Raw genomic sequence first — 23469 nt, 5'->3', positions numbered from 1 at the left:
GTTCTTGGATGTGTCTGGATCTCTTCCTTTTCACTGGTGTCTGGATAGGATATGGCAAAGTTAGAGTCCCACTTTTGGGCCCCATCCAAGTGAAGGCAGCCTCTCTACTTCCCATGATGCTCTATATCCCAGGATTTGCCTATTCAAAGAGGCAGCAGAAGACAGGTTTTTAGGTCTGAGACTCCACAGCCAGGAAATCTGGGTTTAAAACCCATTCATCGGCCAGGCATGGTGGCTCACACCTGTAATCCCAGCACTTTGGGAGGCCGAGGCGGGTGGATCACGAGGTCAGGAGTTCGAGACCAGCCTGGCCAACATAGTGAAACCCCGTCTCTACTAAAAATACAAAAATTAGCCGGTCATGGTTGTGCACACCTGTAGTCCCAGATACTTGGGAGGCTGAGGCAGGAGAATTGCTTGAACCTGGGAAGCGGAGGTTGCAGTGAGCCAAGATCAGACCACTGCACTCCCGCCTGGGCAACAGAGCGATACTCCATCTCAAAAAACAAAAACAAAAACAAAACAAAACAAAAACCCATTCATCCCTTCCTGGCTCCATCACCTTGGGCAAGTCACTTAATTTCTCTTAACTTCAGAGAAAAGTAAAATGAGAGATAACCAGTGCCTTCCTTCTAGGGCTGTGGTGAGGATAATTAAAGCTAATTATTAGACTAGGGTGATGTCTCCTTCAGGAAACCCTCCTGGCTTTCCCACCCAGCCATGCCCCGATCCTTATCTCACAGAGAAGTTTCCCTGACACAACCCTGTTATGAGCTTCCATAATATCTTTGTTTTTTCCTTCTTAATATCAGCACACTGGCAATTTATCTTTGTATGTTTGCCTGTTCGGAATTGCCTGGGAGCTCCATGAGGGTTGAAACAATTCATCTATTTTCTTCACCACCAAATCTCCTTGTGCCCAGTGCTATGCTGGGCACTCAGTAGGTATTCTACAAAAATCATTAAGTGAATGAATTAATGAATGAATGAATAAGTGAGTGAGTGATCACCCCTATAAATTCTGAGGCTGGACATGGTGGCTCATGCCTGTAGCCCAGCACTTTACGAAGCAGAGGCAGATGGATTGTTCAAGCCCAGGAGTTTGAGAACAGCCTGGGCAATATGGCCCCATCTTTACAAAATATACAAAAATTAGCTGAGTGTGGTGGCATGCACCTGTAGTCCCAGCTATCAGAGAGGCTGAGATGGGAGGATCACTGGAGCCCAGGAAGTTGAGGCTGTAGTGAGCCATGATCATGTTTCTGCATGCCAGCATGGGTGACAGAGTGAGATACCATCGCAAAAAAAAAAAAAAAAAAAAAAGAATAGGTTCTATAAGTTCTCTCCATTTTATAAACAAGGTAACTTATTCAGACAAGGGCAGTGACTTATGGAATTATTAAGCCTTTCTGTGTGTCAGGAGCTGTGCTAAGAACTTTACTAATACCATCACATGTTATCCTCAAACCAGCCATTTTTCAGGTAGAAATTGAAATTCAGGGAGGTACTGTCACAAGGCCATTTGTTAGGAAGTAGCAGAGTTGGCATTCAAGAACTCTATGCTAAAAGTTCAGGTGACTTAGGGGAGTGACAAGGAGAAGGATTTGAAGTGTGGATCAGGTATGGGGGTGACCCACCTGTCTGGGGTATCGTACAGGGGACTCTACCCTGAAGGGGTTTGGGCTGGTGTGTTCCGAGTGGCCTGCCAGTTCAGCAATTCAGACAAAAACCAATAGGAGTGCACAGAGGTGATGTTCCAGTGGTGGGGGCCAGGGTGGGATCAGTTTGGGCAAGCACTCTGCAATAGGATGGAGCGAGGCAAGTTCAAGGGCTGAGAAGAGGCTGAGTCTGTCTGGTGTGGAGACAGAAGGTGGCCACAGCTGGTCAGAACTGGAAAAGTCCTTTGGGATTTCATCCAGCTCTCCAAGCCCCTCTCTCATTTTACAGGCAGGGACTCTGAGGCCCAGAAAGAAGTCCCATATTTTTGCAAGTGGCAGGAGCCAATCTGGGAGCCTTTCCCTAGTCCCCCACATCCCTGACCTTTGTTGGGAATCACTCTTTATTGTTGCCTAGGCTGGAGTGCGGTGGCGCAATCATAGCTCACTGTAGCCTCAAACTCTTGGACTCCCACCTCAGCCTCCTGAGTAGCTGGGACTATAGGCACATACCACCATGTCCAGCTAGTCTTTAACATTTTTTTGCAAAGACGAATTTTGCTTTGTTGCCCGGTCTGGTCTCAAACTCCTGAGCTCAAGCAATCCTCCTGCCTTGGCCTCCCAAAGTGCCGGGATTACAAGCGTGAACCACTGTGCCTTGCCAGGAATCACTTTTACAAACAGACCTCATCACGTTTCCTTGCTTAGCCTTGCTTTGGGATCCTGCTGAGGGTTCAGCTCTTGCCTACTGCACCCTCTGCTTGAACCAGCTCCTAATAATCTTCCTTTAGTTCCGACTAAAATATTTGCACCTGTGCAAACTATGCATGAGAACACTGATACAGCATTGTTTATAAAAGCAAATAGTGGGAATGACCCAAATGCCCATCAGTGGGAGACCAGCTAAATAAATCATGAGACTTCTGACAACGCGATGGCGTGTAGCAGCAAGCTCTCTATGTCCTAATACAGAAAGACCTCCTCAGGGAAAAGCAAGGCAGGGAATAGGGAATGAAGCTAGGTGAAAAGGGGAATAATAATCTATATTTTTATGTGTTTATATATGCATAAAGAAACTTTGGAAATTTACATGAGAAAATAAAGAGATTACTGAATGGGGAACTGGGGAGAAGGGCAGACAAGGATGGGAGGGAGACTTCATGATACATGCCAATTTATGATTTCTTTTTGGAATCATGTGCATGTATTTACTTATTAATAAAATAAAATAATAATAGGGACAGCTGCTACTCAGCTCCTGTGGGGTGTTGTAATTGGGAATGGGTGGTCAGTCTGGTCAGATTTTTTAATTATTCAAGAGAAGTCAGAAATCTGGATTTTACTGTAAAGTTCCTTGATTTTTAAGCATTGGCTCCAACTTTTCTCAAACACTTTTCAGGCCAAATAAAAAAGCCAGCAGGTTAGACGCAGCCTGAGGGTAACCAGCTTTCAGCCTCAGCCCTAATAGCTTCCTGGAGTCCTCAGCACCCCAGGTTACTGAACCCCTGTGGGCAGCTACAGGACTGAAAAGCGTCTTGCCCTACCCCTCTTTTGCCACCCTCCAACCCATGCCCCTTGGAGCTGTGACATGTGGGGCTTTTAACTCAAGATCTGGAAGGCAGAGCAGGGTTATGAACTCTTAGATAATTCCCTCCCCCAGGGCCCTGCAGGCATCAAGGCCCAGCTGCTCCTGCCGCCCACCCATCTGTCCCTGGGAGGTGGGGACAGGAGCAGGCTGGCAGGGAGGGGTGGGCAGGAGTCCCCGATCTAAGCCTCAGATCACTGGGTCTGTTCAGACCCAGAACCCAAGGGGAGAAACTGGAGATTGTGAGAAAAGAAAAACAGTGTGGCTGGCTCACCTAGTTGATATGTTCTGAGGTCGTTCACCAAATTACCAAATCCCAAAGCTGCAAAGGCCCTAAAGGAACATCTTGTTCAACTCCCATATTGGACAGATGGGGACACCAATCTCTGCTCCCCACGACACTGCCCCAGGCTTGTCACCTCTCTCCAGGACAACTGGACTGCCCCTGCCTGCTCACTGGGTTCCCTGCAGCCCCTCTTTCCTCTCCTCATGTTCAATCTCCACCTTCAACCAGAGGGGCCTTTTAAAAAGGGAAATGTCATCAGATCCCACATCTGCTTAGAACCTCCGACTGCTTCCTGCCTCACTTTGAGCCAAAGTCCTCAGCCCTGTGTACATTCTGTCTCCTGGCCCTTTCTCTGACCTCATCTCCCACTGTCTTTCCCTTGCTCACTCTGTTCCAGCCACACTGTCTCCTTTAACAAGCCAACCTTCTTCCTTCCATGGGGCTTTTGTTCCTGCTGTGCTCCCAGGTATTCACAAGGCTCCATCTTTCTCCTTTCTAAAATGTTGCCTCTTCAGAGGGATTTTTCTCGATCATTTCTCCCATTCCCCTACGTTCTCTATCCTTTCACTTGCCTTATTTTTCATTGATAGCATTGATCACTACCTGATATTATAATACATATTTATTTGTTTCTTGCCTAAAATGTAAGTTCCATGAAGGCAGCAGTCATGCCTATCTTGTTCACCACTGTATCCTCAGCACTTAGTGGGGCCCAGCATATAGCAGATGCTCAGTGTGACAGAAAAGGGCACCGCACTACAATTCAGGTAATAGCCAGTCCTAGTTCTGCCATTACCTGCACAGGTGATCTTGAGCAATTCACCTCGCCTCTGTAGGCCTCAGTTTCCTCATTCGGAAAAAAGGGAATCACTAAGACATCTTCAACTCAACAAGCCTGGGATGTCTTCTTCATCCCAATGCCTCTTTCTTCCCCATAGAGTCAGAAAGTCCTTTCAATAAACATAATTGTATTTATTTATCTAGTGAATGGTCAGTATATTCACATGGTTAAAAACTCAAAGGTACAAAAGGGACACATTGAAAAGTGTCTCTCCTACCCTATCCTCCAGCCACCAGCTCCCCTTCCCAGTGGCAATCAATGCTATTAGTTTCTTGAGTCTGTCTCTCTCCCTCTCTCCCTCTCTGCCTGTCTCTTCTCTCTCTCATCTTCCTATTTGTATACCTACCACCACCATTTTAAAACAAATGATAGCATAATTATATACAGTCCTATACTTTGTTTCCCCACATAACAGCATTTTTGGAGACTGCTTCCTATCACTGCATAGAGGGGCCCTTATTCTTTCATGGTATGGCAACATTCCATTGCATGCATACACCACAATCCACTTCATCATTCCCCTAAATCACGGGCAGCTAGGTTTTCTCCAGCCCTTTACAACAATACTTCAGTGAATGACTTTGTGGACACACCACTTTGGATATCTGTAGAAGAAATTTCTAGTGATAGACTTGCTGATTGAACAGCATGTGTGTTTTATAATTTTGATAGTTGCCCTCTATAGGGGCTGTACCAAGTTATCCTCCATACACCAGCATTGAGTGAGGGTGCTTGTAAAAGGCCTTTTTAAATGGCCTGCAATAAGTCCTCAAGACTCCTCAAGGTGGGTAAATCACTACCCCTTGCTAAGCCTCAGTTTCCTCTTCAATAAAATGGGTATCCTGCTTCATAGGGTGGTGGTGAGGATGAAATGAAATAGTGCATGCAAATAGTGCATGCAAAGTGCTCAGCACAGTTCCTGGCACATAGTAGGGCCTCTATAAAGGTTAGCTATTCTTTCTCTGTCCCCAGGGAGCTCCGTGGGGACAGGGACTTTGTCATGTTCACTTCTATAGCACAGCTTCTGGCTAATAGTGGGCATCCAATAATTATTTATTGAGTGAACGAGTCCACTTTCCAGTTTTACTTTGTTGACCAGGGCTTTCTGTCTATCTTTACAGCCTCTCTTCCCCTTTTTTTCTGTTCTCCTTGGACTCCAGACACACTGGTCTTCCCCTGGCTCCCTCCTGCCACAGTGCCTTTGCACTTGCAGTTCCCTCTGGCAGAAGCACTTTCTCTACCCCCGCCCCAACCCCCCACCACCCATAGCCTCTCCATTTGCTTAGTTCATTTCTACTCATCCTTAAATCTTGCTTAAATATCACTTTCTCAAGAAAGCCTCCTCCACCTCCATCCCTGATTTAGGGTAGGATCGCCCTCTATATAATTTCACTGGACTCTGAGCTTTTCATTCAAGCATTATCACAATTAGGAGGGTGCATGCATGGTGTCAATCTTGTCCCCATGGCTGAAAGCCTGTGAGGTCCAGGACTGGGCCTGTCCTATGTACCACTGGATCCCAGGGCCTGGCCGAGTGCAGGTACTAATAGCCATTGACCTGAGGGAATAAGTGAGGCCCACATTAACTTTCCAGATGGGTGGAGCTGCCTGTGCCCACCCAAGAGAGGGCGAGTCTTGACTGAATGTTCCATCCTCTTTCCAGTGGAACTAGCTACTCCTGAAAAGTTCTGGTTGGTTAAGGGGTAGGGATGAGAGGCAGGAGAGAGGGGAGAAGAAGAGGGAGAGAGAGAAAGGGAGAATGTACCCTTAATTCCCATGATTAGGTCACGGCCTCAGTCATTCGACAGACCTCTCCTGAGCCCCCCAGAGCACCTTCGAGGAAGCCTATGGAACCCCTGGGCTCAATGGGCTTTTGGGCTGGTGAGAAAGCCAAAACCATGAATAACAACAAAAAAACTGCTCTTGTCCAAAACAGGAAAGTATCTGATGCCAGGAGAAAAGGGAATGAAAGTCACTCTGGGAGAGCTGAGGAAGAGCAACCCTCTTGGTGGCAGGGGTGGGGCAGGGCCTTCTAGGAGGAGGGTCCTTAAGGGAAGAGTAAACACTTAACAAAAGATATTTCTGGCAGAAGGCACTGCCTGAGCTCAGGGAAAGAGCTGGGAAAGTTAGGATGTGTTTAGGAACTGGCGTTCAAGAAGAGTGGAGGAAGATGAGGCAGAAAAGAAATTGAACTCAGAGAAAAGTACAAAGAAGCATGTCCCTGAAGGATGATTGCAGCAGTTTGTATCATCTGCAAAGGTGGAAACAACTTAAATGTCTATGCACAAGAGACGGGCTGAGTAAATACATTACTTACAGCCACCACACTGGCAGGCCATAGAGAGGTGGAAATGCCCAAAGTTGGCGAAGATGTGCATCACCGGTAGGAGTGAAAATGAGGAAGCCATCCTGGAGAGAAACGTGGCAGCATTTAGGAAAAAGAAGGCTGGGCGCGGTGGCTCATGCCTGTAATCCCAGCACTTTAGGAGGCCAAGGTGGGAGGATCGCTTGAGCTCAGGAGTCTGAGACCATCCTGGGCAACATGGTGAGACCTTGTCTCTACTAAAAATTTTTAAAAATTAGCCAGGTATGGTGGGGTGTGTGCCTGTAATCCTGGCTACTTGGGAGGCTGAGGCAGGAGGATCACCTGAGCCCGGGAGTTTGAGGCTGCAGTGGGCTGTGATCAGGGCACTGCACTCAGCCTGGGCAACAGAGTGAGACCCTGTCTCAAAAAAAAAAAAGAAAGAAAAAAAAGGAAGAAGAAGTGTGTGTGTGCCCTATGACAAGGCAATACCACATAGGATGTCCAGTGTGGCACTGTGTGTGTTGATAGGGGCAGAAAGCAACTCAGGTGTCCATAATCAAGAGAGTGGACAAGTGAAATGAGGTAGAGGCAGCTCTGCAGTTCTCTGGAGCTGGAGGAGTAAGGAGCTAGAGGTACCTAGAGTGCTAGAGTGCATGGAGAGATCTGAGAAACATCAGGAGAGGCAAAAATAAAAAATAAAAGGAGGAGACGAACATGACTTACAACTCAATAATGTTTATGTGGATTCAAAACACATGCCCAGGGTCGGGAGCGGTGGCTCATGCCTGTAATCCCAACACTTTGGGAGGCCAGGGCAGGAGGATTACTTGAGGCCAGGAGTTCGAGACCAGCCTGGCCAACCTGGCGAAACCTCATCTCTACAAAAAATACAAAAATTAGCCAGGTGTGGTGGTGCATGTCTGTAGTCCCAGCTACTTTGGAGGCTGAGGCACAAGAATCGCTTGAACCTGGGAGGCAGAGGCTGCAGTGAGCTGAGAACATCTCTGTGTGTGTCTTTGGGTACATGTAGGTATGCGTTTCTATTGTGTGGAATTACACCCAATGATAGGACTGGAATTGTTAGGTATGCTCAGTTTCAGTTGATACTAATAAACCGGGTATGTGGTTTGGTATTTATTTATGTATTTTTGTTTTGAGACGGAGTGTCGCTCTGTCACCCAGGCTGGAGTGCAGTGGCACGATCTCAGCTCACTACAACCTCCATCTCCTGGGTTCAAGCGATTCTGCCTCAGCCTCCTGAGTAGCTGGGATTACAGGCGTGTGCCACCACACCAGGCTAATTTTTCTATTTTCAGTAGAGATGGGGTTTTGCAATGTTGGCCAGCCTGGTCTCTAATTCCTTACCTCAGGTGATCCACCCACCTCGGCCTCCCAAAGTGCTGGGATTACAGGCGTGAGCCACTGCTCCTGGTCCCGCTAAGAAGTTTTAAAACACAGAAACACATAAAACAACATGACACATTTTGCAAGAAATTCTGAGTATTTAAGGACATATCAAATACAGTAGAGAGGGTTTCAGTGAGGTTAAAAGTGAGTGGAGGTGGGAGAAAATGATATAAACAAGAAAGAGTCCTTGCAGACTAAATCATGACCACGTGCTAAGAACTGAGAGGCAGGATTAACTCAACCCACTGTACTACAGTGTATGAAAATGAAACGTAAATTTCAATGTAGAAAATGAGATAAACAAATGGACTATATGGCTAATATACTACAGAATATATATATATATATATATATATATATACTACAGAATATATATTTATATATTTGAGGAAGGATCTTGCTCTGTTGCCCAGGCTTGAGTGCAGTGGTGCAATCTTGGCTCACTGCAACTTCTGCCTCAGCCCCCTGAGTAGCTGAGACTACAGGTGTGTACCACCATGCCTGGCTACTTTTTGTATTTTTTGTAGAGACAGGGTTTTGCCATGTTGCCCAGGCTGGTTTTGAATTTCTGAGCTCAAGTGATATGCCCCCCTCATCCTCCCAAAATGCTGGGATTATAGGCGTGAGCCACTGTGCTGGCCTCACTATAGAATATTTTGCAGCTATTAGAAAATAGAAAAGAGATCTAAATGTCAATCAAAGCTGTCCAAGAGCAATGCTGCGAAGCACTAGGTTTGTGTGCAATGCCCTCCACCTGCCTTCCTGTCCTACCATCTCACAATAGTCCTGTGGGTTTTCTCTGGGTTCACAGCTATGTCTTTAAATGCATATCACAGTTTTGAAAAGACACACCCAAACTGGGATACTAGAGGGAACTGAGAAGAGGGGGAGGGGGGTAAAAAAGAGCTTAGTCTTCTCTGTAATGTTTTGAGTTTCCGTAAGAAGAATCCATTTATAGAAATTAAAATGAATGAATTTGGTATTAAAAGGTAGTAGTAAAAACCAGCTCAAGGAGGACTGGAATGTTCTGGGCTTGCACTCTCTTTGGGATCACTTAAGATTTTTCAAGTCAAGCCATGGGCCATCTGTTGCCTAGTGAAAATGGAGGCGTGGGGAGTTGGGAGACATGTCCCCACCTGGTGTCCCCATCTGGCTGCATGACCTTGGGAGGGTCCCATCCCCTTGCCTGACCTCAATGTCCTCATCTGCCCAGTGGGATTCAGATTTTTGTGTTACCCAGGGATGTGGGAGGATGAAGTGAGGGCGCGAGGAGAATCCCATGAATGTAAGGGATTATTCTCGGGGTCGGGGAGGAGACAGGGTGGAAGCCTGTCTTCCACCCACCAAGCCCACAAGGGTGCAAAGGAAGTGGAGGGAGGAGCTAGGGACCACCCAGGCGAGCACACAGCCCATCTGCAGCATAGGAGCATGTTCTCAGCAGCTGGGAGGCCCAGCCAGAGCTGGTAGGGCAGCCACCCAGGCTGCTTGGAGAATCCGGACATTAAAGGGGTTCCTCTCACTGCTCTCTCAGTGCAGCTCCAGCCCTGTCACCTCCCCAAGCTCCCATTTTCACCCTCCCGTCCGCTCAACACATACACACGTATCTCAGAGGAATGCACCACACTTGCCCCTCTTCACCCATCCTATCACCAGAGCCACAGGGGCTTTCACAAGGTAAACCCAATCATATCTGTGCCTGCTCAGCACCCTCCAGCAGCTTCCCAGGATCTGAGAACAAACCCAATCCCCTTACTTTAGTGGATAAGGCCTGATCCCAGCCCTCACCTTTAAGAATCTGGCCTCAGAGAGAATCTGCCTTAAGTAGAATTCTGACTCTGCTCATTCATTCATTCATTCATTCAAAATTGTTTATCAAGCACCTACTGTGGGAGCCAGGCACTGTTCTAGACATTTGAGAGACATCAGTGAAGAAATGAATGAAAGATTCCTGCCCTCAAGGAGCCTCTCTTCTAGCAGAGGGAGATGAACAATAACCATAAGTAAATTATATGGCATGCTGGGAGGTGACAAAAGTTATGATGAAAAGAAAGAAAAAGAAAAACTAGAGCAGAGGAAGTTGATCAGGAGTAGCAGGAGGGGCAGAAGTTGCATTTTAAACATGGTGGTCAGGGCAGGCTCCATTGAAAAGGTGCCATTTAAGAAAAGACTGGGCCAGACGTGGTGACTCATGCCTGTATTCTCAGCACTTCGGAAGGCCGAGGCAAGCAAATTACCTGAGGTCAGGAGTTTGAGACCAGCCTGGCCAATGTGGTGAGACCCCTGTCTTTACTAAAAAAATACAAAAATTAGCTGAGCATGGTGGCACACACCTGTAATCCAAGCTATTCAGGAGGCTGAGGCAGGAGAATCACTTGAACCCAGGAGGTGGAGGTTGCAGTGAGCCAAGATTGTGCCACTGCACTCCAGCCTGGGTAACAGAGTGAGACTCCATATTAAAAAAAAAAAACAAAAAAAAAAAACTGGTAGATGGTGAGGGAAGGAACCATGTAGACATCAGGGAAAAGTGCAGGCAGAGGCAGCAGCCAGTGGAAAGACCCTGAGGCAGGACCATGCCTGGCTTGTGTGAGCAGCAGCAGGGAGGTGGGTGATGACCCAGAGAGGGGGACACTTTTCCAGTGAACAAGACAGACAAGGTCTCTGCCCTAGGGAGCTCATGATTACAAAGCAAGGTGTTTAGAGAACAAAGATGGTATGGGAAGTACAGAGACAAGGGAAGTCCAAAAAACTGTGGGGGCCCAGAGAGGACTCTTGACCCTCAGGAGGAGGTAACCCCAAGCTGAGCAGTGGGGGATATGGAATAGTTACACGTGAATAAAGGCATGGGAGAAAATTAATCCAGAACGATGGGGGAGTATGTGCAAAGGCCCTGAGAATCCCACCACTGGTCACCACCCCCACTGCTATCTCTTGGTGCAGTGGCCACCCTCTCCTGCCTAGATGATTATAGCAGCCTCCTCTTGGGTCTCTCACAGAGGGGCAAAGAAGCTAGAGTATACAGCCACTAACGACTCTCTTTTCTTGGTAGGAGTTCACACTCGTGGATATTAATTCACTGCATTCCCCTCTCAACCTGCATCCATGAGCAGAGAGAAGCAGGAAGCCACAGGCATACACAGCAGTGTCTGCAGGTGACCTCTGGAGAGGCCCTAGTGGATTTTGGGTGGGGCACTGCCAGCGCCTTCCACAGCCCTGTGTGCTCAATGTCTCCTTCTCCTCTCTGTCCTACCCTCTCCCCCTCACTAATTCTATTCAAATACACTGGCTGTTCCCTCTGCCTGGAATGCTCTTCCCCTAGATATCCACAAGGCTCACCCCTCATCTCCTCCACACTTCTGTTCAAATGCCATCTCCTCAAAGACACCCTCTCTGACCAGCTTATCTCAAATAGCCCCTCCATTATTCCATCTCCACCTTGTCCTGTGCTATCTTTTCTTTTCTTATCTTTTCTTTTCTCCTTCCTTCCTTCCCTCCTTTCTTCCTTCCTTCCTTCCTTTCTTTCTTTCTTTCTTTTTCTTTCTTTCTTTCCTTCTTTCTTTCTTTTTCTTTCTTTCTCTCTCTTTTTCTTTTCTTTTTTAGAGAAAGGGTCTCACTCTGTCACCCAGGCTGGGGTACAGTGGCACGATTGTAGCTCACTGCAGCCTTGAACTCCTGTGCTCAAGTGATCCTCCCACCTCAGCCTCCTGAGTAGCTGAGACAACAGCCGCACACCACTACATCTGGCTAATTTTTTAATTTTTATTTTTTTGGTAGAGATGGGGGTCTTGCTATGTTTCCCAGGCTGGTCTCGAACTCCTGGGTTCAAGTAATTCTCCACTTTGGCCTCCCAAAGTATTGGGATTACAGGTGTGAGCCCCCACATCAAGCTGCTATTTTTTTGGTAGCACTTTTTACCACCTGACATATGATATATTTACCTGTTTTATGTTGATTGTTTCTCTCACCAGACTGGGAGATTCCTGAGAGCAGGGACCATGTCCAGTTTTGCTCATGGCAGAATCCCTATCACAGGGCCTGGGAAGTCAATACATAATTGTGAAATAAACGGCTCTGAAATTGAAATGCTCTCCGAGAGTCTTTCTGGGTCTGACCATTTCAAAGTCTTGGAAATGACTATGATTCCCCTCCCCAACATTTCCAGTGGCCAGGGGTGGCCTCTAAAGGCCAGTTACCGCCAAGAAGCTGCTAATGTGGGAGCCTCCCTCAGCCTCTCCCCATCCAGGCCCATGTGGTAGGGGTCAAGGGTCAACCTGGTCCAGCCCTCTGTGGGTCCCAAGGTAGAGGAGACGCAGTGCTGGGGTCCAGGCCGAGGGATGCCTGGTGAGCCCCATTTCTGCTTTGGCAAACATCCCCCTTTCCTTCTCAGGGCCTGTGCCTGCATTTCTGAACCAGAAGGTGTTTATACAAAACATCCTGGGTTTGGCGACAAATTCACCCTCAGTGAGGAATCCTTAATGAATCTCCCTCCTTCCCCACACCAGGTGGCTGAAGGAAAAATTAGCTCTGCCTCTGGTAGTTGAAGGCAGCCAAAGGCTAGGCAACACAGAGGTGCTGCTGGGGCTTCTGGGGCCACAATTTTTGGGGAGGGTTTTTTCAGGGTCCAGAAATGGCATGGACACCAGGCACTCCTGGCTTGCTGTGTGATGAGGCACTGCCTTTCTCCTGGCCTCAGTCTGCAGCTGTGAAATGGGGCAGTAATAATCCCATCCATACAAAGGTTGCTTTGACACTCAAGTAAGGCAAGGGGTGTGAAGGGGCTTGGTTACAAGAGGTCAAAAGGAGAGAATAAAACGCTGGAATCAGGGAGGCGAGACATCAGAGTGATAATATCAGTTCTGCTCTTTAGACTTTCAAAGTCCTTTCCCAGCGCCTTTTACAGCCATGTGGGCTCAATGCCTCCTTCCCTCTGACCTCCTGCCTGCTTCCCCCCCGCCCATTCTGTTCCACATACGCTGGCTGTTCCCTCTGCCTGGAACACTCTTCTCCTAGGCATCCACATGGTTCACCCCTCACCTTTTCAAAGCCTTGCCTCTCTCTGAGGTTTGTTTTTTCCAGCTATCCAATGAGGAGTTTGGGCGTGAAGACCTCGTGGGAACCCTCTGGTTCTGATGGTAACCATTTTCCACCTGCCTGCCTTCTCTGGGAAGTCCTCCCAATCCTACCACCCACACCCACCTGCTTTTCTGAGCTAGCACTTCATTGCTTACTGCCCATAGTTTTCAAGTCCCTTCCTTATGTATAGGCCAGCTACTCTGGACATTGGGCCCAACACAGGGGCTCAAGTGAACTCTGGTTAAACGGAATTAAAAGTGGTTACTGCTTCCTTTGTTTTTTGAGACAGAGTCTCGTTTTGTCACCCGGGCTGGAGTGCAGTGGTGCCATCATAGCTCAGGGCAGCCTCGACTCCCCAGGTGCAGGTGCTCCTCCCGCCTCAGCCTCCTGAGTAGCTGGGACCAACAGGCGCGCCCCCCCTCACCCAGCTAATTTTTTTTTTTTTTTGTATTTTTAGTAGAAACAGAGGTTTTACTGTGTTGCCCAAGCTGGTCTCGAACTCCTGGGCTCAAGTGATCCCCCCGCTTTGGCCTTCCAAAGTACTGGGATTACAGGCGTGAGCCACTGCGCCCAGCTGATTCCTGCTTCCTTCCGATCCTGTGGAGAGACACTGAGACGGATTTTTATTCACCCCCTTTTTATAAATTAGAAACTGAAAGTGTCAGAGATTAAACATAAGTCACACTGCCACATGGGCCTTCTTGGTGTTTCTTAGCCAGGGGAAGAATAATATTTCCCAGATCCTAATCACTACCTGCCACGGTATATAATTGTTTTGCCATTAATTGTCGGTGTTTCCCACTAGGATGAAGTTCCATGAGGGCAGGGATTTTGTTGTGTTCACTGCTGCATCCTAAGCACATAAAACTGCTTGGCACATAGTAAGTGCTCAACAAGCATGAACCAAGGGAGTAACGGGTCAGAGGTAGCCCGAGGACTGAGCTCTCTGAGCCTGCAGAGGGCGCTCCAGCCCCGCCCCCAAAGCTAGGCCCCGCCTCTCGCAGCCGGCTGGCGCACTAGTGTTAGAGCCTGCGCACCACCGTTCTTTTAACTGCGCAGGCGCGCCGGAAGCAGCCAGAGAGCGGCGCGTGCGCAGCGGGAGTCGAAGCGGAGATCCCGGGGTCGCGCGAGAGCCGCAAGCGGAGTTGGTGGGCGCTATGCTATCACCCGAGGCAGAGCGAGTGCTGCAGTACCTTGTAGAGGTGGAGGAGCTCGCCGAGGAGGTGCTGGCGGACAAGCGGCAGGTGAGAGGCCCCTCCGCGGCGCTGGGGTCTGGCGGCCGGCGCCGTGGGAAAGCGCGCGGGGTCGCAGTGAGTTGACCTGGACAGGCGGTTAACGGCTCCGAGGCGACAGACCTGGGCCGATAAATATTCGGCCGCTACTAAGCGCCTGCGCTGTGCTGGACATTCCTCTCTCTTCATCCTTTCTCTGCCCTTTGCCATGCTCTGTGGATCTCCACCCATCATGCTCTGGGCCGTTTCCCTGAGCGCCTGTTTCAAAATGCACTTCCCGGCCCCATGGTTGATCTAGGGGCACCGCCCTGTAAAGGCCCTCAGGGGAGAGCTGGAACCGAAAAGAAGCCTGAGGGGGCCTTGTGACCGGGCAGGGGTGGGGACGTGGGGGAAGGTGGCGCCCTGTTTATGGGGTGTCTTGTTTTAAGTGCCAAGTTTTTGAGGGGAGTTCCTGGGGGAAGGAGGGTGACGTAATTGGATTTAGGTTTTAAAAGGATCCCCCTGGCTGCTGTGTGGAATACAGAATATAGGTGGGCAAGGGCGGAGGCAGGGAGATGAGTGAGGGGCCATTGGTATGGTCCAGACCAGAGATGGATTTGGACTAGGTAGTGGTGGTGGAGAGAAGTGAAGGGGTCAGAAATGTATCTTGGAGACAGACTCAGTAGGCCGTGATAGTGGCTTTGTAAAGGGGTGAGGGAGCCGGGGGAGTCGTGACTCCCTCTCATCTCCAGTTAGAAGGGTCAGGTATTTACTGAGAAGGGGAAAACTTGGGCAAGATCCTGTCAAATTAAGTACTGGATCAGGGTGTGCTGGATGAGAATAAGAGCAGTTAAAGTTTATCAGCTACTTACTATGTGCCAGGTACTGTGTTAAGTCATTTAATTGCTGGCTCAATAACCTGTAAGGTAGGTACTGTTCGTAGCTCCATTTTGAGGAGGAGTAAATAGGAAGGTGAAATTACACAGCTTGAGGCAGATAGCAGGATTCGAACCTGGGTATTCCAAATCCAGAACCAGCACTCGTGCAGTATACTGTACTACTGCCTCACTTCCTTAGTAGCTATTGTGTTGTTACCACTGTCTCAGTGCCCCCAATCCTGCTGTTCCAATCTAGTATTGTTGGGTTTCTCATATTACTAGTTCAGAATCAGCTGGAGAAGTTTGTCCAAAAATAAACATTAGGCCTGCTTAATCACAGTGTGTAGGGGAAGGGTTTCCATTCCCCTGGTGATTCTGATATGCCCTAAAGTTCGAGTGGATAATGCAGAATTTCCCATTTAGTCAGCACATGTTTTCCCAGCATCTTCTCTGGGGAGAGGGCAGCTGCACAAAGCATTGTCTTTAAGACCAGGAAGCTGAGTGAGAGAAGAAATACATTCACACATCAATCCATTTTAGGCAGGACGTTGAATGTAATCAGGAATAATGCATTGCCTCTGCAACCCTTGTCTGTCAAGAGGTGACAGCTTGGGGCAAGAGATAGCTGAGTTCCCTCCTGTCCCTGTGGTTTTCAGATTGTGGACCTGGACACTAAAAGGAATCAGAATCGAGAGGGCCTGAGGGCCCTGCAGAAGGATCTCAGCCTCTCTGGTAAGTTGAAATTTTCTCAGTGCAGCCCTGGAGGCCTGTTCCGTTTTCCTTTAAGGCCTTTACCTTGTTCCTGATAGAGATCAGGCAGGAGGTCACAGCTGTATAACTCAGCCTTGTGGGAAATTGAAACAGTCCGGGGAGATGGGGGAGCAAATTTTGCAGTTCTGGCACAGACTGTGGTTCAGGATTTTGCCTGCTCACTTCAGTGACAGGTCGTTAGCTCCTGGCTTATCAACGATGGCAGACACTGAGAGAGTGCCGGGGGTGTATAAAACTGATGGTTCCTGCCCTTGTGCTTTACAGATGAGGAAAACAACGTAAAATGCGTAATTGAAAATTGTAAGAAAGCCAGAGATGGAATTGGACTTGGGGTGGGTGTTGAGAATATATATCCAGAAGAATGGGACACTTTAGATGAGGCCAAGTGGCTGTGGCAGTGGAAGCAAATGGGGAGTAAGTAGGGCTGGAGAGAGGGACAGAGACCAGGCCATAATGAAAGGTCTTGGGGGCTAAGGGAGGAAGTTTACATTTTGTTGAAAGTACACTAGAATGTGCAGAATCTTCCAGTTGCTTCTCATCTCACCTGAGTAAAATCCAGAGGTCCTACAAGACTGAGTAATCCAGCCCCCATGAATCCATGAGTGTGCCAATATCATCTCTACTCCCCCCACCCCCAACATGACTCCACCTACACTGGTCTCCTTGCTGTTCTTTTATTTATTTATTTATTTGGAGACAGAGCCTTGCTCTGTCACCCAGACTGGAGTGCAGTGGCATGATCTTGGCTCACTGCAACCTCTGTCTCCCAGGTTCAAGTGATTCTTGTGCCTCAGCCTCCTGAGTAGCTGAGATTACAGGCGTGTGCCACCACACCCAGCTAATTTTTGTATTTTTAATAGATACAGCGTTTCGCCATGTTGGCCAGGCCGGTCTCGAGGTCCTGGCCTCAAGTGATCCACCTGCCTCGGCCTCCCAAAGTGCTGGGATTACAGGCGTGAGCCACTGCGCCCGGCCCCTTGCTGTTCTGAACACCCCAAGCACACTACTGATCTTTGCTGTTCCTGTTGTTTCCTCTGTTTGGCTCACTCTTTCCCCAGATGTCTGCAGGGCTCACACTCTCACTTTCCTTAGGTCTCTATGTAGATATCATATAATCAGTAAGGCCTTCTCAGACTACCTGGTATAATTAACAGGGTCCTCCTCTGGCATTCCCTAGCCATCTTAGCCTGCTTTATTTTTCTCTACAACTCTTAAGGTCTGACAAATCATATCTTTATTCTCTCTCCTCCACTGTAACATAAGCTCCAAGAGGGCAGGAACTTTTTCTTGTTCTGCTCTGTTGTCTGTATCTAAAACAATGCCTGGCAGATAATAGGTACTCAAAAAAAATTGTTGAAGGAATTACTATTTGCTCTTTCAGAAGATGTGATGGTTTGCTTCGGGAACATGTTTATCAAGATGCCTCACCCTGAGACAAAGGAAATGATTGAAAAAGGTAAGGCCTCCTGGGGATGGGTCAGGGATGTGCTGCCTCTCCCACCAGCTTTGGTCTTAACCCAGAACAGGGAGTCAGGCTTCAGGCAGCATAAGGAGAGGCAGTTCTGTCACAGGGTTCAGACTGCTGTGGGTTTTAATTCCACCTCTGCCACTGTGGGTTATTTGCTCATCTCTAAGAGGGGGATGCATCTGTGTAGCATAGCTGTGCAGTTGAGGTAAAACAATATGTGTGCCTAGCATAGTGCTTTCTTATTAGTGAGGAATCAGGTGGGCTGCAGATAACAAAACCCAACAAATTGAGGCTTAAGGAAATATGCTTCTTTTACTCTTGCATAAGAAATTGTCCAGAGGTGTGTACTCCAGTCCTGGCATAGATGCCCAGCAGTGGCACCTTAGCATATTCTCCTGGTTGTTGTTTCATCATTGCAGGCCTCATGTCCTCATGCCAGGCTGGAGGAAAGACAGAAGGCTTTCGCCACATAGAGCTTTGCCTTCTATTTTGGAAGTAAGGCCATCTCCTCAGGGACTTCCTGCCAACATCTCATTGGCCAGAACTAAGTCACATGGTCACCCATAGCTGCAAGAGAGCCTGGGAGAGTGAGCTTTTCTTTTTTACATGCCCTGCAATAGAGACTGGGTTGAAAATGGAGGTTTGGGGAGATTAAACCTCTAGGGTCTGCCATAGCCTAGGCACTCATTGTACTCAGTTTCCACAACCATAATCTGGAAGCTCTTTGGAAAAGCATCTTAAAGCAAGTCAGGCTGCAAATGGATTATTGGCTAGTAAAAGAACAGGCTACACATACTTTTTCTTCCATAACCTTGAAAATGGCCAAAAGGACAAGCAAGGTTGCCTCAGTCCCTGAAGACAGGATGTCTTCATACCTCATGAAATAAAACTTTTTTTTCCTTAAGACAGAGTCTTGCTCTGTCACCCAGGCTGGAGTGCAATGGTGCTATCTCAGCTCACTGCAACCTTTGCCTCCCAGGTTCAAGCAATTCTCCTGCCTCAGCCTCCTGATTAGCTGGAATTATAGGTGCATGCCATCATGTGTGGCTAATTTTTGTGTTTTTTTAGTAAAGACAGGGTTTCGCTATGTTGGCCAGGCTGGTCTAAGTGATCTCAGGTGATCCACCCACCTTGGCCTCCCACCAAAGTGCTGGGATTACAGGCGTGAGCCACTGCTCCTGGCCAGTGGCATAAAACTGCTAACAGGAAGCTATATCCAGCCTGGAGAAGTTTCCAGCTGTTGTGTTGAAAAAATACACTAATATTATGGTTATAAAACTAAACTGCACTTGGTGGTGGGCTGGAGGCTAAGCTTTCAGAGGGTCCCTTGCCTGGGTTCAGGATCTTGTTGGCCCTTTTGGCCCCCAAATATCGTCTTGTCACTGTACCTAGAGGGGTTCTGAGACATTATCAGATTTCTTGGGGATCAACATAGGCTAAACAAGCTCATGGACATTGGGGTTACTCATTCACAATGAGAAATAGAACCAGGCTGTAAGGCTTGGCCATTCAGGGTTTCTCCCCCATCAGAAAGAGTGAGTCTGTGGGGAAGACAGGCTAGCCAGAATGTCACTCATGAGCAGGTGGAATTGGCTGGGTGACTTCAGTCAATTGGTCAATCAAGCTTTGATAGCCACCTCTGTCATCACACCGACTCTTCTCAGGGGCAGTCCATGACACTAGAAGACCCTTTTCTGTTCACAGTGGCTAATTAAGTTAAGCTTGAGCATTGCTTGCGTGTTGATTGTTTACATCACATGTTTACACAATCATGTTTTTCTAAAACCCCCTCACCTTGATGGACTTGGGTTTGTAAAATTTCTTAGGCATCCATTTTCCAGCCATCTAGGGTGGGCTGAATCTAGAGATGCTTATTTTGTTTGTGCATTTGAATTTTCCATAATTTCATTGTGGGAGGGCAGCCTAAAGTCCTGATGTTGCCTTCTCCATCCACTGACCACCCCAAGGTACTTTGCATAATGCAGAAAAGGCCAGTGTAATGGGAGTTGGGACTGCTGTGTCCTGGGCTCTCTGAGTGGTCCTGAGCAGGTCATGTCCCTTCTAGACTTTAATCCTTCCTCAGTTGGCCTCTGATGTCCCCTTTTCCTTCCTGAAAGCTACACGCCCTTGCTGGGGAGAGGCTGGCCTCTCCACTACTGGGGTCAAGTCTGTCTGGTACAATCTTATCCTCTGCTTGCCCCCCTCATTTTTTCAGATCAAGATCATCTGGATAAAGAAATAGAAAAACTGCGGAAGCAACTTAAAGTGAAGGTCAACCGCCTTTTTGAGGCCCAAGGTATTGGCTTAGCAGGGACTGGAGATAAGAAGGGGAGGGAATCATCAGCATGGACTTTGAAGGGCAGGGATGGGAAGTCCGACCCTCAGAGATGGGCAGTGTCCGGGGCAGCCTGTGAGTGGTCCTGGAGGTGTGCACAGTGGTTGGTTGTAGCTGCCCAGGGACAGAATGGACAGGGGGACTTATACAGTCCTAGTCCTGTCATAGTTTCTTTTCCAGGTCCCAGGAACCGCTTGGGGTGATCTCACGTTATACATCGGGGCATGGCATGGGGATCAGATAGCTCTGACTGAGGAAACTCAGAAGGCTTCAGTGAGTGAGTGAGGTCAGAGCTGAAATTCTTGATAAATGCAAGCACTCTAGATTGGTCACAGGTCTTGGAAAAACCTGAGGTTCTTTGGGCAGCAGAGTTACGAGTTTGCAGGCTCTTGGTGACACAGGAGCAGTGGTGATGCCTCATCCGGTGCATTGCAGAATTGGAGGCCCATCCCTGCCAGACCTCCAGGCCAAGTTTGGCAGCATTAGTGCAGCGTCAGCCCCTTTCCTGGGCCTGGCTCCAGAGCCAGCAGGAGGCCCGACGTGCTGATGGATCATCTTCTCTCCTAGGCAAACCAGAGCTGAAGGGTTTTAACTTGAACCCCCTCAACCAGGATGAGCTTAAAGCTCTCAAGGTCATCTTGAAAGGATGAGACTCAAGAACCAAGATGGGGGACCAGCAACCCCCCAGGGTCATGGAGGACCCAGGACCCTCCAACCTTGACACCTGTAAGGACAGGATCTGCCCTGTAAGGGGCCAGCCGTCAGGAATCTGGCCATGAAAACCTCTTTGTAGTGCTTGGCTACTCTGTGATGGCAGGAGGGAACCTTCAGCCTGTCTGGCTGCTGGACCTGGACACCAGGGCTCAGTGGACACAAGATCTATTGACGGGCCTTGGTAGCCACCAGTGGGTGTGTGGGGCAGCGGCTGTGGGGGTGTAAGAATGACTGCAACAGGCACTTCCCAACAATGGCCTGCTGTTCACATGGACCCTAAGCAAGGAAGGAGGGAGGGAGGGGCAGAGTGGAGTTTCATTCCAGCATTCCTCTCAGAAGGGAGAGAGGTTTTCAGGCAGGTGCCATGCGATTGGAATAAAGCAGGAGGCTCATGGGTGGTTGCTGAATGAAGAACAGAATCTTGGTGCTTTGTGGCTCACCACAGCCATCTGTGGGGCAGGCACACATCTCCCGCCCCCTCCAATTTTGCACTTTTTCCCTGCTTGATTCCAAGAGTACGTGCTGCCTAGCAGCCCTTCGTGGCCACTCTTTACTCAGGAGGGCCTTGCAGAGTCCTGCACCAGGCCTGGGTGAGTGGATGCGCCTCTTACCATATGACACGTGTCAAGATGCCCTTCCGTCCCCTCTGAAAGTGGGGCCCGGCCAGCACTGCTCGTTACTGTCTGCCTTCAGTGGTCTGAGGTCCCAGTATGAACTGCCGTGAAGTCAAAACTCTTATGTGTTCATTAAGGGCTCAATAAATGTTAGCTGAATGAATGAATAGCAGCAGCTAGTCTTTATTTGCCTCATCTAGTCCTTCAGTAAGGGCACGCCGCTCCATTTAGAATATAACCTATGAACATGGTTCTTGCCTTGAAATGAACCTGTGATTTGACAGGCGGGTGATAACAAATGGCAGCATGGCAGGGGCACACCTCTCCTTGTCCCCCTGCTCCTTGGCTCTGGCTCATAGTTACATAGAAACACAGGCTGTCATGGCCAGTTCTTACGTGTTTTCAAGAGAAGCTACACATATGGGTTGTGAAGTTGAATCTCCTTTTAAATATTTTTGACTAATGCAGAAACTTCTAAAACATGAGTGTGGGTCACAGGTGTTAGCTCCAGATAGTGCAATACCATACAACTATAATCAACAATAAGGAACAAGCTCCAAGATACATCAAGTGAGGAAAGCAAGGGGAAGGCAGGTGTCTTATAAGCTAATAATTTTTGTGCAAGCACAGTGTGATTCCCTCAGAACAGCACCTGCAGGGTTGGGGCGCACAGGTGGGAGGGAAGGAGATGTCACCCTATACCCTTTTGTAAACTTTGGATTTTAAACCATATGAATATATTGCTTATTTTAAAATGTAAATAAAGTAGGGAGTTGCAGAATTCACCTTGCTAGATGTTGTCCAGTGTGACTGCCTGATTCACAATTTCATCACTGGAAAATTGCCCCTTCCTCCCTGGCAGGGTGGGTGCTGGGCCAAAAAAAGCCAATCGCATTCCTTCTGGAAATAGGGAACCTGGAGTCCATGCCTGGACCTGTCTGGGTTGGCGTGCCTCAGGTACAGGGATGAGTGGGAGAAGTCCTCATGCTCTGAAGGCAGAAGGTCTAGAGTAGCCTGGCTTCTGGCTTTCCTAAAGTCGGCTGGTTCACTTCTTGGATTTGCCAGTATTTTCCTTCCAAAAGTCTTCCCTTCGGGCTTGACCTAGGCAGGCAGATTCAACCATTTGCAGCCAGAGAAACTACTCTGAAGCAGGCGGAGTGGTAGAGGGAGTAAGTCCCCCCTGGAACAGTTACCCCAACAGCCCCGAGTCTTGTTGCAACCCCTCTTAAACCAAGAGGAAGCTTAGCAATGTAAGATGTGAAAATGCAGATTTTTACTCACACTCAACTCCCGAAGCTGTCCTGCCCATGAGCCCAGGGTTTTCCGGTTTCTGGCTCAGCTCCCAATCTCAAACACAAGGCCTAGAGAAGCACCTAAGTCACCCATCTGACTTAGATAAATGCACCTTTGCAGAGACCCTCACTAAGCTCTGCCTCCCTGGTCTGTCTTGTCCATCTGAGAAATGGGGATGCCCTGTCCCACTGGTTTTCAGATGATGGTCAGGGAGCCCCGTGGGTTCCCCTGACATGCAAGGTCAGGGTATTGCAAAGAGAAGAGGATGTGTTTAGGGCTCAGTACTTCCCCAGGCCCCCAATAAACACACAATCTAATAACTGCTTGCTCTGTAAGCACAGCTTAAAGATGAGTTCCTTAGCCTCCAAACTCTTGCTCCTGAAGGACCTTTTCAGCACTGACTTGGGAGGCATCCAAGTGTCAAAGCCAGGAGGACTTGGCTGCAGCCAACAGTATCCCCGGAACCAGGCCTGGTGCCCAGTGACTCCAAGTAGGGCCTGTGCTCATTTATTAGATATGATCTCTTGGGGGTAGCAGAACTTGCTGTATTTGTTCTCTTTGGGCCTAATTGCCAAGTCAGTTTGTCAAGGTTAAACCTCCCCCAGTCCCAGTGATTGGCTGTCTCCTGGTGCAAAGATGCCTGGGGATGGGCTGGAGGTATCCAAGGGGCCCAATTCAGGTAGTAAGCTGCAGCTGCTAAGCCAGCAAAGCTGGTGCCAGGCTGGAGGTGGGGAGGCGAATGCTGTGAGGTGCTGTGCTGGGATCTGGGAGTTGCGGGGAGGCCTGGGTGGCACCTGCTAAGGCTGATTTCCTCCTGGCAGCTGGGGATCAACTGGAAGCTTTCTTCTGAACTTGAAGGGAGCAGAAGAGCTGCCTCAGTTGTTTCTTCCGATCGTTGACACAGCCTGGAAAGGAAGTGGGGTGTTGGCTGGGATGACCTATGCTTGGGAGGAGTGGAGGGGCCTGTGCCCCAACTCCCTGCTGGGAAGAGGGGACAGCGGGAGTCAGACAACCACACACAGCCTGTGGTTTATAT

At 48.6% G+C, this 23469-nt stretch overlaps 2 protein-coding genes across 41 annotated transcripts in view; one reads left to right on the top strand and one right to left on the bottom strand.

Annotated features, from left to right (window-relative positions):
- The first annotated feature begins 14208 nt into the window (after positions 1–14208).
- Positions 14209–21303, top strand: PDRG1 (p53 and DNA damage regulated 1). 2 transcript variants are annotated; one of them, XM_003953701.5, is made up of 5 exons: positions 14209–14393; positions 15895–15970; positions 17391–17465; positions 19693–19773; positions 20380–21303. In XM_003953701.5, exons 1-5 carry the CDS (start codon positions 14307–14309, stop codon positions 20460–20462), a joined length of 402 nt encoding a protein of 133 aa, XP_003953750.1. In that variant the 5' UTR covers positions 14209–14306; the 3' UTR covers positions 20463–21303. The 2 variants fall into 2 exon arrangements, with proteins under 2 accessions (XP_003953750.1, XP_016793144.1); XM_016937655.3 differs by having other exon boundaries at positions 19993–21303.
- Positions 21300–23469, bottom strand: part of TTLL9 (tubulin tyrosine ligase like 9) — a 76117-nt gene continuing 73947 nt past the window's right edge. For 19 of the 39 annotated variants that reach the window (XM_063802802.1, XM_009437026.4, XM_054674315.2 and 16 more), the window contains one exon: positions 21300–23338. In XM_063802802.1, coding sequence (XP_063658872.1) covers positions 22825–23338 — 514 coding nt within the window. In that variant the 3' untranslated portion in view covers positions 21300–22824. The remainder of the gene's footprint in view (positions 23339–23469) is intronic. The other 20 variants (XM_063802809.1, XM_063802810.1, XM_054674330.2 and 17 more) reach the window with 6 other exon arrangements.

The sequence above is a fragment of the Pan troglodytes genome, chromosome 21 (assembly GCF_028858775.2).
Source record: "Pan troglodytes isolate AG18354 chromosome 21, NHGRI_mPanTro3-v2.0_pri, whole genome shotgun sequence".
NCBI lineage: Eukaryota > Metazoa > Chordata > Mammalia > Primates > Hominidae > Pan > Pan troglodytes.
The sequence above is the reverse complement of the archived record's forward strand: the minus strand, read 5'-3'. Positions and strand labels throughout refer to the sequence as shown.